This window comes from Vigna radiata, chromosome 1 (assembly GCF_000741045.1).
Source record: "Vigna radiata var. radiata cultivar VC1973A chromosome 1, Vradiata_ver6, whole genome shotgun sequence".
NCBI lineage: Eukaryota > Viridiplantae > Streptophyta > Magnoliopsida > Fabales > Fabaceae > Vigna > Vigna radiata.
Window position 1 is genome coordinate 11,614,557 of NC_028351.1, and position 14,552 is coordinate 11,629,108.

Sequence of the window (14,552 nt, forward strand, 5' to 3'; positions counted from 1 at the left end):
GACAAAGACCATAATGGGTTGAATATACTGAATTTGAACTTGGAGTATCCAATTAAAAGGTGTAAAATGATAGAACTAGCGATGTACATGAAGAACCTAAATTATGAAACTTGAAACAGTAAGAAGTGTATGAGTTGAATCCTCTCAAAATTTTGATTTCTGAAAAAGAGGGATCTAATCTTAATGCATGTAACTGCAAATGATTTAACGAAAAGATTAATATCTAAGAATTTGGAGCCTTTAAAGCATAATAACTATTTTCAAGCACTGTTGGATGGTTTACATAATCATCATTCGATTGATTTGTTGTCAGAGGTTATTGACAAAAAATATTAATCTATTTATACCCTTTTAATATTGAACTCATTTCCTTCTTAACCATGTGATTGAAGCTCATGTTTCAATGAGGGAAAAGATTGTCACCATCATCATTTTTCATTTTTCTCATTCCAACATCATTAAAGACCTGTCTCTCTCAAAAACATGGTGAACAGCTGAAGCAGAAACACCAACTTTTGCCACTTTGTTTTGGTGCCTTTTCTGATTTTGAACTAGAAGCTTTCTGCAGTTCATTCTCTGCCTGCTGCTCCTGGTTTTCACCTTTTTCTTGCTTTTCTGGTGTATCTTCTGTTGATGAACTATTTCTTCCTCCTTCAGCTGTCAATCTGAAAGAATTCAATAGCAAAATGATGATCAAAACATGAAGAAGAAGAACAAAACATAAACACAAATGACAGAAGAAGAACAAAACTTAAGAAGTTCATTTTAAGCTTAATCCAACCTGACTACATTTATAGGGTTTATGGTACATGTGAAAATTAAAAATTCATGACATAGATTTATGTTACATGTGAAAAACTATCCAAAGAAAAGGCAGTAATATGGTCAACTGTCTGAAAACACATTGTCTAAAACCAAAAAATTGAGCAGATAGTCATAACATGAAATTCAAGCAAGACTAATTTCTGTCAAATAACTTCCACCAAATTTCTGTAGCGAGGCTGTCTTTGAAGTTATCAATCAAAAACGAATATAAGTTATTGATCACAGCATAATGATAGAACACAGACATAAGAAAAATATGATGAGAACTCACATAGGAAATTGAAATGAACGTGTACTTAAATCGCTTCCCATGGAACGGAAAACCTTTTTAGGTTCCCCATTAGGCATCTTTCCTTCTTTACTATGACCATCTGGAGTTTTGTCCAACACTGTCTCATCTGTGGAAACATCTTGTGATGTTCCTGTCTTGGTGTCAACAACTGAACCTGCATTTTCACTTGATTTTTTCTCATGATCATGTTTTGTAACTGAATCTGAAGTTTCACTGGGAGAATCTGATGACAAAGATTGTCTTTCCATGTCCACATTTTTGTCTTTAGAATTTACCTCTTGAACACATGGCAGTGTTGCTGTATCAGCAGTCCTAGGAAAATCCCCAGATCTGTTGCTCAATGCAAAAGCATGATCCTTTGAGAAACTGTTGTTTCCTATGTGTATGCTGAACAGTGATTCATTTGAGGCGACACTCCATTCCATAGGACTTGCAGGTTTGTTAAATATAGAAGATGGGATTCTGTTAGGGTCATACCCAGGAGAATTCATGAGCTGAAGTGGAGGAGATTGGGTCACTGACCCTCCTTGGAAACTCCACACAGGAGAGCCATACATGCCACTATACTTAGAATCACCATTGTCCATGCCGTCATCAGAATCTGATGAAGAAGATCTAGCAGATCCTAAAGAACCAGAACGCTTGTGATTGGGATAATCATCATCCTCAGGTAGATCAAAATGCACTTTTAGTTTCTTACCACTTCCTTTCTTGCTGCTCTCATAATTCGAATAAGCCATTAACTTTGGAACTCTGCAAAAACCAACACCAGTAGCACTTATACACCACAATTCTCATATAATTTCTTGTAATGTTGCAGATTATTCTTCCTTTGCTCTGAAAGAATAATGCATACAAGAGCTACAACACATTACATTCACCCTTAAACATGAAGAGATTGTTTGCATCGTTAGCATACAACAACGTATTATCTTCATGTAAAATAATAAACCAATACCCTCTTGTTATTGTACAATCGTGGAATGAAAAGTTATGAAAAACTTACTATTTTTAGAATGAATTCTGGAAATCCCGTGGCTTCAATTTACAACGACCCTTCAAAGAAAATGGTGCAAAATGAGGTTCATTACAAGATTAACCTGTTTTGCACCACCATTCTGGAGATGGAAAATCGCAAAGAGAATCAAGATGAAAATTTAAGAAAAGGAGGGAGAAGCTGTCATGATATTTAAGGAAATGAAAGCTGGGTTTTGGGGTATATGGTTTTGTCTATGGAAAAACACAGAAAAGTTTCACAATGCAATGTTAAAGAAAGGCAAGGAGAGGATCTCGGGAACTGCTCTGTCAATGTAACAGAGTGATTAATTATGCCATATCAGAACTCAACCAACTTAGATGGTTAATGCCTAATGAAAATATTTTATCAAAGATTATGTTAAAAGAATATACTATTTTCATTATCTTTGTAATGTTTCTATAGTTTTCAAGTTCATCCATGTATCATTCACATGAAATAATCTGTCCATTCATATCTTTATTTGGTGACTTCATACTTAATATAGCACATTTAATTAAAAAGTCTTTTCCGTCATTACATGATGAACCAAAAGTTCCATTTTTGGCACATAAACACATTTGATCTGTAACATGTTTCTAATTCTTGAGAAATTAAACCAAAAAGCCAAAAATAGGGAGTAGCTAATTAAATCAAAAAGTGAGGACAAAAGGGCAATGCAGAAAATATGATAACAATGAAGGGTTTTCAGAGAGCTAGATTTTGTGATTGTAATTGATATATATTATGGATGACATAGTTGGCTTAATGTACAAAGCTTCTGAAACATGAAAGAACCTTAGTACATAATATTTGCCATGGTAGGAACTTTGCAGTCTCAGCCTTTCAGTGCTGGAGTTCATTCCCTCTTCTGTAAGCTATGCCCTTATCATATGAGCCTTCAAAGTTTACCCTTTCTGAACAAAATGTCAAAAGGGTTGAGGTGTTTGCACTGAAAGAGAGCAATGGTTGCCTTCTTGCTGCTAATGATTATGGAAAGAAGTTTCAGTTTTCAGAGCATTTACATTGGTGTTCATAATATGCTGTATAGTTTTTTGAGATTAAAGGGTTCTGCATCATTAGAATAAAATCAATGTATATATTGACCTACCTAGTTCATCATCATCATGACATTAGTGAGGGGACAAGATCTATTGTTCTGTCACTACATATACTAGGAATCATAATTCAAGTCTTTGCACAAGCATGGTAGATGATGCTATTAAAAGAGTGTAAGAGAGAGTTTCTTAAAATAGGAATATTAAGATAGTGAAAGTGAAACTAGAGTGAGAAGAGTATTAGTTGTCCCTAGATAACTAAGAGGAATGAATATATGATAAGAAATTTCTGAGTAACACGAAACTCATTTTTTCTTGTTTGTTATCTTCTAAATTTCTTACATATGAATCTGTTCAAACATACTCACAGTTTCACTATTTACATGCGAATAACTAGAACCTTTGTACTTGTGTTATACGGCTTTTAGTATACTTTTAAACACAATTTATATGCTAATTAAAATTTGTTGAAAACGAATAAAAAAGTTACTATTGACACCTAAGTTTTTACACATATCTTATGTTTATTATTTTACTTTTTAAATATCTTTCCTTTTTTATAAATAAAAATGTTTACGTTTTAAAAAAAATTAATATTTTGACATCTCTCTAGAAAGTACATCCAATTGACACTCCTTTTAATAATATAATAATGTATATTATAATTTTAAAAAATAAAATATATATAATTTAAGTATTATTATTTTTGGGTTATAATATGTATATATTGTTTAATGGTGTCAACATAATATCATTCCTTTTATTTTAACAATATAATAATTTATATTAGAATTTTAAATTAAAAAATAAAATAAATATAATTTAAATATTATTATTTTGGGTTGTAATGTGTATGCATTTTGTCTTTAATGGTGTAAACAGAATACCTTCTAGTCAAAATACTTCGAAAAAGTAAGTTATCAATGGGTGCAAAGCAATATAAAAGAGAAAAAAAAGAACATTTTCCTTATAAAAAGAAGGTTTTTTTATTGTAAGGATTTATAGTTATTTTATATGAATTGTTTTGTGATGAAACATGTGAAGGTAAATAGACCCACAAACATATTTCATTTTTAGAAAAATGTTAAAAAACATTTTTCACAGAAAAGAAATTTTTAAAAAGTATTCAATAAATCTCATAATTTTGTAATTTTAATAAATTTGAAAATAATAAAATATGTTTGTTAAAAAGGAGACGTTTACAATATTATATATATATATATATATATATATATATATATATATATATATATATATTAAAGATGTGTACTATGAAGAAAAAAAAAATCAGAATAATCAGAATAGCCTATTAGTCATTTACTTTGTATTTTTTATTTTAATGCATATGTTTAACTTTACGTTAATAAATAAATAAAATGACCTAATCTCAGACCTCAGTTTCTCCAAGTTTGAACAGAATCTGAAAATATAAATCTTTCTGAAATAACAAGGACAAACAACTGTATCTGTCTCTCTAATGTTACATAATCTTTAATCTCCCTTCGAACTTCTCAAGTTGTGTTGATCTTCTCATCAAACTGCATTTGAAACTTGTTCTGAAAACTCCCCACATCCTTCAAGGGCATATCTAGAATCTGCACAATCTGCAGCAGTTATGACATTGACACATAAAAACACTATACTGAAATTTCAGGTACCCAAAAAGTGTAAATTTGCATTACTAGAAAAAGAAAATGCAGAAGCAGAACAATCTGCAATTGCATCATTCTTCTGTACCTTTTGTTGATTTTTATCAGTTGGTAGCATTACACCACCACCCCTTCTAGTTCTGGCAAGAAGGCCTTTTGTTATTGGTGACATCATCATATCAGTTGGACTTGTATATCTGAGAAAATGCAGAAAAACACTGCATCATGGCATTACTAACCCAATTACATAATCATCACCATCTGCAAGTTCTTTCTTCAAAATTTCTTAAAATAATGGAATGGTTACATAAATGAATTTAATTTCAACATGCACTTTACAAAATCTACACCTTTGTATAACCTTCGACTGAATATTTAAATGTGGAGAATTGCCAAATTTTACTGAATCAATACACTTTATGATGATTCCATGAAAAACATCAATCCATACACTGGATTTTAACCAGAGATTTGTCGAGCTAACTTTCAAATTTTGACTGTTTTATAAATTTATGAATCACAATATGTGTCACCTTACCAATACTCAGATAAAAAAAGAAAAATTACAGATATGAAAAAATTGGGTATCCAAAAAATCATTGGCGAATTCATAGATATAACATTGATAATAATATATAAATACCTTTCAGGGTATTTGAATGCCTTGGGGACTCTGAGCTGATCAGGAGTAACAGGTTTGCGCAATTCGTTTGAGGAGTTGCTGCGGTCATTGTTGTGGTGTTGTTGTTGAGCTGGAGTTGGTGTTTTGCATTCAGGTTCAGCTTTCTGCGCTTGAATTGGAACTTTTGGAGGAGTTTTCAGGGTGTTTTCCTTTTCCATCAGAGCAACAAAGATGAATTCTTTCAAGTGCAAAAGTTGAAAGATGATGAATGCAAAAGCTAAGGGTGAAGAAGAATGAGTATATGAAAATGGTAGATGATAAAGTGACCGTTTGAGGAAAAGGGTTTTCAACGGTCGAATTGTGTGACAATTTGCTAAAATGGGATTCAAATATTTTTGTCCGTTGGATGAATTATGTTACCTAATGCTCTAATGCACCAAATAATTAAACATTTAGTGTGTTTAATATTTCCTATAAACTAGAAGATAAAATTATCATCATAGTATAAACCAAAAGTGTCATTTCTGGAACAGAAACTCAGATGGGTGTTTTCTAGAAAACTAGGGCAAAATGCCAAAAATAAAGACTGGCTAAAACAAATAGCTTGGTAGTGGGTGAGGACAAATAATTAATGTACAAAAGGGCAATGGTGAAAATATACTAACAATGGAGGGTTGTTAAAGAACTAGAATAAAAGAACTTATCCCTAGAGTTTGTGACTGTAATTGATGCATATTTTCAAGTGTTATAGATGATAGATATACTTGGTCTTATTGTACAAAGCTTCTGAAACATGAAAGAAGCTTAGCACAAAATATTTGCCATGGTGGGAATTTTGCAGTCTCAGCCCTTCAATGTTGGAGTTCCTCCCCTCTGCTGTAAGCTATGCCATTATCATATTAGCCTTTAAAGTTTTCCTTTTCAGCACACAATGCCAAAAGGGTTCACATGTTTCCAACTCAAACAGAACAATTGTTAGTAATAATTATGCAGAGAAATTTCAGTTTTGAGAGCATTTACATTCGTATTCATATAATATGCTCTATAGTTTTAAACCAAATTATCAGAGTATTTAGTTTACCTTATTTTGAAAGAATAATTGTGTATTCTGAGCAAATTTCCTTGGAGAGCTTTTTCTTTATAAAGAATGGTAACTTATTTTGACATTGAACAACATGTACTAGACTAAATTACAGGTAAATATTGCCTTATGCAGAAAAAGAAAGTCCTTTTTTTTCACTGATTATGTTGGTTTGTGATCATTTACAGATACAGAAAGTAAGTATGTTCAAAATAGGATATTATGTACATCAGTATTCAGCCCAATTAAACATGTTAGTTCTTCAATTCATCAGAGAATACCTCAGTTTACAGATGATGGCAGAAGCAAAACTAAGGTACATAGAATTATGCAGTATGTTCTAAAATGTTAAAGTTAGTATAGTAAATCCAAGTACATTTATTTTTTGTTTGTTCCTGAAATAAAGTTGAATTTTGATGAGGTTTTTGCTGCTCGGAGGAGGAAAAGGGCAAATGAGAGAACTGAAACATATGTGTTGTTGGAACCAGGGAAGGATGAAAGGTTTGTTTCAGAGGAAGAGTTGAAGGCAACGTTGAAAGAGTTGTTGGAAAATTGGCCTGGGAAGGTTCTTCCTCCTGATCTTTCAAGATATGAGGACATTGATGAAGCTGTTTCTTTCTTAGTGAGATATGTTTGTGAACTTGAAATTGATGGAGATGTTGGCTCTGTTCAATGGTATGAAGTTCGGTTGGAGTGAAAGAAACAATTAGTCATAGGTTTCTAATCAAACAATTAATATCTTTTGCTTTATAATACTTATTGATTGGAGAAAAAAAGTAAAAACAAGAAGGAAATATGGATAAATAATAATAAATTTATTACGCATTGATATATGTTATTTTTAGTATAATTGAAAAAATTATTATTTTAGTATAATAACTTTAATTTTTTAATTTATTAGAAAAAAGAGTTTAATAGTTTTTTCTTTAACAAAAATACATGACTATTATTAAAGGTTAAAGAGATTTTGAATTATTAAATATTTATGAAAAGTAACATGTTTTTAAAAAATTAAGATTTATAAAAACTTATTCTGTGTAACTCTTGTTAATTTGTAAGAGTAAATTGAAATTGATGAATTGAATGTGGTCTTGTGTGAGAGTTTGTGGGGGTGAAAAGTGCGAAAATGAGCGGAGAAAGGCAGTCATGCATGTGTAACTTTACTCATATGTCTTCGTTTTTCTTTTTAAGATGCAGGGCACGTGGAAATGCATTTAATAATAATAATAATAATAATAATAATAATAATAATAATAATAATAATAATAATAATAATAATAATAATAATAATAATAGTTTCTTTTAATTTAATTTCTACTAACTCAATTTTATTTTGATATAATTTTATCAATTTTAATTTTTGGCTTAATTCCTTTTTTTTTTCATTTCATTCAAATTTTCACAAAATCTATTGTTATTGTTTTTTCTAATTTAGTCTTAATTTTTTTTAAAATATTAAATTTGGTAATTTTTTCAATTTGCTAGATCATAGATGGTGGTTTGAGAAGAATAAACCTAATATCATGGTGAATGGAGAAGAAAAATAACATTTTAAAATATCATGGTTGAAAATTAAAGAACCGGAAAGCAACAAAAGGATTAAATTGAATGTTTTTTTAAAAAACTAAAGAACTAAATTTGATGTTTTAAAAATATTTAAAGGACTGAATTTGATGTTTTTAAAAATCTAAAATAACTAAATTGAAAAAAATCAATAATTTAGAGTCTTTTTAAAAATTTGAATAAAATTAGAGGACCAAATTAGAAATTAAACTTATTTTATTTAAATCATAATTCACATCTCATTTTAATATAATTTACGATAATTATATCTTTTTAAAATTACTTTATGAGGAAGGGTAAAATGGTAATCATGTAAATTTATCAATTGAAATATTTTTTAATCTATCAAACTCATCACACCATTTATTAGTTTTCATAAATTTTTCTCTCATTTGTGTGGACTATGTTTGTATCCAATGATGAAATCATATTTGTAAAAACAATTTTGGGGAGAGATGTGGAAATGGTCCTCACTACATTAAAGAGATACATGAAAATTATGGATTTTTGGTCATGTGGTCCTACTTGTTGCGATTATGGCTTGTGTTAGTGGTGGTCCTATTTCTTGGTGGTTCTCCGCTTGTGGTGGTTTTGTGTTTGGTCTTCTGTTGCTAAGAGGGTGTGGTTGGAGGTGATTGTCGTGGTGCTCTGCTGCTTTATTATGTGTTCATGGTAGGTGTGGTGATTGGTAGTGTAACATCCCGGCAACTTACAGGGACTGTTGACTGCCTCCACACATCAACACGAGGCTTTCCAGTGTGCTTTGTCCTCACTCACACACTTTCCGAGAAAACTTCCCGGAAGGTCACCCATCCCATAATTACTCTAGGCTAAGCACGCTTAACCATGGAGTTCTTATGAGTTAGGCTACCGAAAAGCAAATGCATTTGTTGATATGAGTAGCCAAACTCATAAGAACTCCATGGTTAAGCGTGCTTAGCCTAGAGTAATTATGGGATGGGTGACCTTCCGGGAAGTTTTCTCGGAAAATATGTGAGCGAGGACAAAACACACTGGAAAGCCTCGTGTTGATGTGTGGGGGCAGTCAGCAGTCCCTATAAGTTGCCGGGATGTTACAAATGGTATCAGAGCCTAGCCTCTCCCAGTACGGTGTGGTTCGAGGACGAACCAGATGGAAGCTGGTGGGCATATGACACCCGGGCACTGACGAAGGCGGGGAGTGATCGTCGGTGTAAGAGGCATGGTGCAGGGGGCACGGACAAGGAGCGGCTCCTGGCAGGCTTCCAGTGGAAGGGGTACATGGACGAATCGAACATACACCAGAATGAGAGGGATCTAGAGACTGTATAGGTATGAGACTATACGGTTGAAGGATAGCTTAAAGGAATTGATTTGGCTACTCATATCAACAAATGCATTTGCTTTTCGATAACCTAACTCATAAGAACTCCATGGTTAAGCGTGCTTAGCCTAGAGTAATTATGGGATGGGTGACCTTCCGGGAAGTTTTCTCGGAAAGTGTGTGAGTGAGGACAAAGCACACTGGAAAGCCTCGTGTTGATGTGTGGGGGCAGTCAACAGTCCCTGTAAGTTGTTTGGTCTTCTCTTGCTAAGAGGGTATGGTTGGAGGTGATTGTCGTGGTGCTCTGCTGCTTTATTATGCGTTCATGGTAGGTGTGGTAATTGGTAGTGCCATCAAAATGGGCTACCTGTCTTGGCTCACCATAGGTTAGCCACTTAGTGAGTCAATCCAACTCGACTCACTTATTAGCGAGCTGAAAGTATTCAAACTTGGTTCAACTCACCACAAGTTGGTGGGTTAAAAAAAGGTGACAAACTGATTCACTTAATTATAAGTTTTTTTTTTTCAATTTAAAAAAAACAAATTTTTCTAATTCAAATATAAATAAATTTCAACTCAAAATAATGTTAAATTCTATGGGTAATTTAAAATAAAAAAATACAATACAATTTAAAACTATCATAAACTTCAAATACAATCCAATACAAACATAAAAAGCAAAATTAGGTGGATTGGTGAGACAACATGGCTCACCATGAGTTCAACCTGGGTGAATTAGGTTCTTAGTGGGTCGGCCTCAAAATTGGCCCATATCATAATTTCAATTTTTTTTTCAACTCAACCCAGCCTGAACCCGTGATGGGTTGGATTGACTCACGAGGTTCTAACCCATTTTGATAGCCTTGTATAGTGCTATTAAAATGGGTTAGAACCTGCGGGCCAACTCGGCTCACCACGGGTTCAGGTTAGGTTGGGTTTGAAAAAATTATAATTTTTTTATATGGGTCAATTTATGACAAGGTCCATGACAGGTACTATAAATTCTCACTATTTATGAGGTATGTAGTAGATTCAAATATAATATTCATGCACACAAACATAAATTAAAGACACAAATGTAATATAATAAAAAATATAAATTCTACTAAAATGAGATTTGGAATCCATAAAAAAACAAATATCTTCTTATTAAAGAGTTAAAGGTTTGCTTCTAAGATTAAATATCCATTTGCAACAAACATCAAGCAATTTCAAAGTAAGGATGTTATGCTTAAAGAAAAACAAAATAATATTGTCCAAGCAAATAACCAAACTACAAGTATGACTTTGACTAGCTATAAATTTTTTAGGAATGAACAAACAAGCTAAGTCACATGCATCTATTTCCACACTCGTGTCTTCTTTTACTAGAATCCTTTCTTCTTTCCATTGTTAATGCCATGACTCCTTCACAAAAAAGTCTTCCTTAGGCAATTTCATCCTTTCTTATTTCCATTGTTGATGTCATTTCTCCTTGATGAACAAGGTTCCCAAGGAAGTAAAATAAAAAAGATGGGTTGGTATGTTTTTCCAACGAGAAGTCAAGATGTTGTTCTTTGTTTTCTACTTCCTGTCTCTTCCTCTTTTCCTCTCCCTCTTTTCTTCTTCCTCCTTTTCTCCATTTTCTTTTTCCTATTTTTATCTCTTTTATTTTATCCTCTCTCCCCCTCTCTCTTTTCTTGTTACTCCTTTTTCTTTCTCCTCTCTCTTTTCTTGTTCTTCTTTTTCTCTCTTTTATTTTATAAACATTTGAAGTTTTTACAATGTTCTTTCTTCCTTCCCTTTCAAGTATAGAATGTAGTTTTTAAGGTCTTCATTGGTTATAAGACTTATATTCCATTTAGGAAATTAATAAGTTTCATACTCATAGTCTTCACATTTGGAGTCACTAGTACAAAAACAGCGTACAACATCGAATATTTTGGGCCTTTCACATTGAATTCGAGAACGACGTCATATAGGGAGACGTTAAATTGACGTCAAATTTAAAAGACTAGACATTAAATTAACGTCGAATTTTGTCAATATACGATGTTAATCAATTTTTTTTTAATTAATTGTGATCGTTTTTTACAACTCTACGAGACCTGAAAAGCAGAAAAACAACAAATTTCAGTTTTTGGTATTTTATAAAGCATGAAATATGAACGTGTAACATAGTATCAACAACAAACAACAATAACAAACAACAAACAAGTTCAATCAAACAACAACAACAAACAAGTTCAACAAAACAACAACAATAGGTTCAACCAAAAAACAACAAACAAGTTTAACAAATAAGTTCTTCAAAACGAAAACGAAAACTAACCTTCAAAAGGTGGGTTCATCGAAATAAAGTGTTGTCATCAGTGAGAGAGAAAGCAGAATGCACCTATGAAGGACAAAAACACAAAAATAATCGGTCAAAACAAACGTAAATCATACCTAAAGTAGTTAATTAACATGCATTTGTATCAAATGAAAGAAAGATTACATGTGATGGTCGTCAAACTTTGTTTCGAGAAAAGTTTGAGCGGAGAAGAGGATCTCGCGTGCTAAGATTTAGTGAATGAATTTTCAGTCTCCCGCTCAAATTTTTATTGAACTCACTAACCTTTTGACGTCCAACGCTGGGGCATTTGACGTTTTGTATCCTTTTACGTGAATTACAATTATAAATGACGTTTAATAATTGCATTTATTTACAAAAATGCCATCAATAATTTTTAACGTTGGCTAATGAGTAGTTGGACGTTGAACGCGTAACGTTATATGTTGTTTTTGCACTAGTGAGTATCTTAGAACACTTGTCCTATCCCTTGGTAATGATTTTTTGTTAGGACTGTGTTTGCTTCCAAGACTAGCAAGTTTGTCATTCAACTTTACAATTTTGGATACCAAGCCATTAACATCCTTCACCAAGGCTAAACAAACACTAGGTGCTTCTCTTTGTGCTATTCCCTTGATGCTTTCAAATTCTTTAACCAAATGATCCCTGTGAAGAATAAGATAGATAATCCCATATGTAAAATTATGTATAGAAGAATGCCTTTGTCGGAACATGTTGCATTGCTATGCTAGATCTTGAAATAAAGGTTAGTAAAAGCAACAATAATAAATTTAGGATCTCACCACTCTTCTAAGTATTTTACTTAAAAATTTGTATATCACACTTGTAGGCTTATCCAATTTTTTAAGTATTCTCTTGTCTTTTTTTACTCAAATTCCCTTTTAACACTTGACAAATAATTCTGATAACAAAGCAAAGAGTAACAAATGTTACGAGATGTAAATTTTGACTTAATAAATCAACAAAGGTAAAAACAAAACTCTAGAAAAAAAATTTCAAAAAATTTAAAAAAAACACAAAATAATAAAATTAGAAAATAATAAAACTATAAAAAGAGTTAAATAAAATAATGTAAAAACTGTAAGAAAAAAACTGATTGTAATTCAATGCGGCCATATTGTCAACCATATACGTAAGCAATTTACCATAAAGCTATAATTAAGTAATGAAGGATAAGAAATAATTAATCAAGGTACAAAATCCTACGACATAAACCTATGAATAGGCCAACAACAGACGGAGCCATGACAAAAAAGAAATTCAATTAAAACGTAAAGAAAGAAAGTAAATAAACATTTAAAATAGTTTTAAACTTGGATACTAGTTTTTCTTTTCTTAATTTTTTAAAAATATCTTTAATTTCATCAACTTTATTTTATTAACATTTATATTTAGTTGTCGACAAATTTTGTGACATTCCAAATATCATATAGGCATATAATATAATAAGATTAAGCTATTATAATATGGGTTTAATACCTATTTTAGTCCTTCTTTTTGGGGAGTTTGTTCAAAGTGGTCCTCCCTTTTTTAAAAAGTTCAATAAGGTCCTACTTTTTGCAAAAACTGTGCAAGTTAGTCCTTTTTGCTAACGGCGTTAATTCTGCTAACGGCAGAGATGCCAACTGGCAAATATTTGATGACTTGTACAAATAAAATTCGTTTTAGTCCTCATATTGGTTTAAAAGTGTTCATTGTGGTCCTCGTATTGGTTTAAAAATGTTTATTGTGGTCCCGTTTTACTAAAAAGGAAAATCATCCTTAGAGACAGTAAGCAGCTTCACAAATTTGTCAATGGATGCTCTTGTGGAAAGTTTTGTGGTTTTCTAACAAAACAACAGCTAAAATTTCATGTGTTACAATCCAAAACTGATGCGTTCTTTATTCACATCTCCATACTTACTAATATAACACGTGAAACTACACTGATAAGCTTCAAATTATTGTGATTATACTTTCTCAAAAGGTTAGCGCATGGATTACTAGATCACGTGTGAAATCTTTAACATTTATTAAAACAGGACCACAATAAACATTTTTAAACCAATACAAGGACCACAATGAACATTTTTAAACCAATATGAGGACTAAAACGAATTTTATTTGTACAAGTCATCAAATATTTGCCAGCTGGCAGCTCTGCCGTTAGCAGAATTAACGCTGTTAGCAAAAAGGACTAACTTGCACAGTTTTTGCAAAAAGTAGGACCTTATTGAACTTTTTAAAAAAGGGAGGACCACTTTGAAAAAACCCCCAAAAAGAGGGACCAAAATAGGTATTAAACCTTATAATATGTAAAAGCAATTAAGAGTATGAGATAACAATATTGATGCATACAATCATCCAAAATACGGCTGAAAATTTAAAAACTTAAATACAAGATTGAGAGTCTTCCAAAATACATGACAACTAAAGATCTAAGGGTGTCTAAAGAGTGTTTCCAAAATACAGAGCATATCAAAAGAAAAGCTAGTAGTCTTTCAAAATAAAGTAGCTATCTAAACAGAAACTAGCAGAAGTCCTAAGAACTAGGAGTTGTGTCTTCTTCGTTCTCCAAAGCTTGCTCCAAGGGTACATCATAAGCTTCTGCTCACATCCAAGGTTGGATGATCATCGCAAAGAGAAAGGCAACCACATACAACATGTTGTAATAATGTGAGATTATTGCAAAAGAAACGTTGCTCAACAGTAATATTCCAACAGTCAAATTTTTAAGTGTTACAACGACCAAATTATTTATTGTTTTTTATGGTCTTTTATTGATTTTATTCTTCCCTAGCTCTATAAATAGAGAGNCCTTTTTGCATTCCAA

General features: G+C 31.9%; 3 protein-coding genes across 7 annotated transcripts; 1 reads left to right on the plus strand and 2 right to left on the minus strand.

Moving 5' to 3' along the window:
• Positions 1-475: 475 nt before the first annotated feature.
• LOC106757473 lies at positions 476-1,857 on the minus strand. Its single transcript, XM_014640149.1, has 2 exons — positions 1,097-1,857; positions 476-665 (listed from the first exon to the last, which is right to left on the minus strand). The coding sequence occupies exons 1-2, from the start codon at positions 1,855-1,857 to the stop codon at positions 476-478; spliced, it is 951 nt and encodes a 316-aa protein (XP_014495635.1).
• Positions 1,858-4,477: 2,620 nt separating this feature from the next.
• Positions 4,478-5,815, minus strand: LOC106768117. 4 transcript variants are annotated; one of them, XM_022778432.1, is made up of 3 exons: positions 5,483-5,815; positions 4,928-5,057; positions 4,478-4,794 (listed from the first exon to the last, which is right to left on the minus strand). In XM_022778432.1, the coding sequence occupies exons 1-3, from the start codon at positions 5,677-5,679 to the stop codon at positions 4,702-4,704; spliced, it is 420 nt and encodes a 139-aa protein (XP_022634153.1). In that variant the 5' UTR covers positions 5,680-5,815; the 3' UTR covers positions 4,478-4,701. The 4 variants fall into 4 exon arrangements, with proteins under 4 accessions (XP_022634153.1, XP_022634155.1, XP_014508561.1 ...); XM_022778434.1 differs by having other exon boundaries at positions 4,478-4,785; positions 5,483-5,809; XM_014653075.2 differs by having other exon boundaries at positions 4,928-5,036; positions 5,483-5,799.
• A 362-nt stretch (positions 5,816-6,177) lies between these two features.
• Positions 6,178-7,297, plus strand: LOC106767746 (protein CHLORORESPIRATORY REDUCTION 7, chloroplastic). 2 transcript variants are annotated; one of them, XM_014652697.2, is made up of 3 exons: positions 6,178-6,339; positions 6,731-6,858; positions 6,949-7,297. In XM_014652697.2, the coding sequence occupies exons 1-3, from the start codon at positions 6,285-6,287 to the stop codon at positions 7,237-7,239; spliced, it is 474 nt and encodes a 157-aa protein (XP_014508183.1). In that variant the 5' UTR covers positions 6,178-6,284; the 3' UTR covers positions 7,240-7,297. The 2 variants fall into 2 exon arrangements, with proteins under 2 accessions (XP_014508183.1, XP_014508191.1); XM_014652705.2 differs by having other exon boundaries at positions 6,188-6,339; positions 6,964-7,297.
• The last annotated feature ends 7,255 nt before the right edge of the window (positions 7,298-14,552 follow it).

Bases quoted from the DNA above. Each gene is read 5' to 3' on its own strand.
- LOC106757473 (XM_014640149.1), bottom strand. From the start codon at position 1,857: ATGGCTTATTCGAATTATGAGAGCAGCAAGAAAGGAAGTGGTAAGAAA. The intron at 666-1,096 runs GTGAGTTCTCAT...GAATTCTTTCAG, and splicing joins CGTTCATTTCAATTTCCTAT to ATTGACAGCTGAAGGAGGAA.
- LOC106768117 (XM_022778432.1), bottom strand. From the start codon at position 5,679: ATGGAAAAGGAAAACACCCTGAAAACTCCTCCAAAAGTTCCAATTCAA. The intron at 5,058-5,482 runs GTATTTATATAT...GCCATGATGCAG, and splicing joins GCATTCAAATACCCTGAAAG to TGTTTTTCTGCATTTTCTCA. The intron at 4,795-4,927 runs GTACAGAAGAAT...TAACTGCTGCAG, and splicing joins CTGATAAAAATCAACAAAAG to ATTGTGCAGATTCTAGATAT.
- LOC106767746 (XM_014652697.2), top strand. From the start codon at position 6,285: ATGGTGGGAATTTTGCAGTCTCAGCCCTTCAATGTTGGAGTTCCTCCC. The intron at 6,340-6,730 runs GTAAGCTATGCC...GATCATTTACAG, and splicing joins TGGAGTTCCTCCCCTCTGCT to ATACAGAAAGTAAGTATGTT. The intron at 6,859-6,948 runs GTACATAGAATT...CCTGAAATAAAG, and splicing joins ATGGCAGAAGCAAAACTAAG to TTGAATTTTGATGAGGTTTT.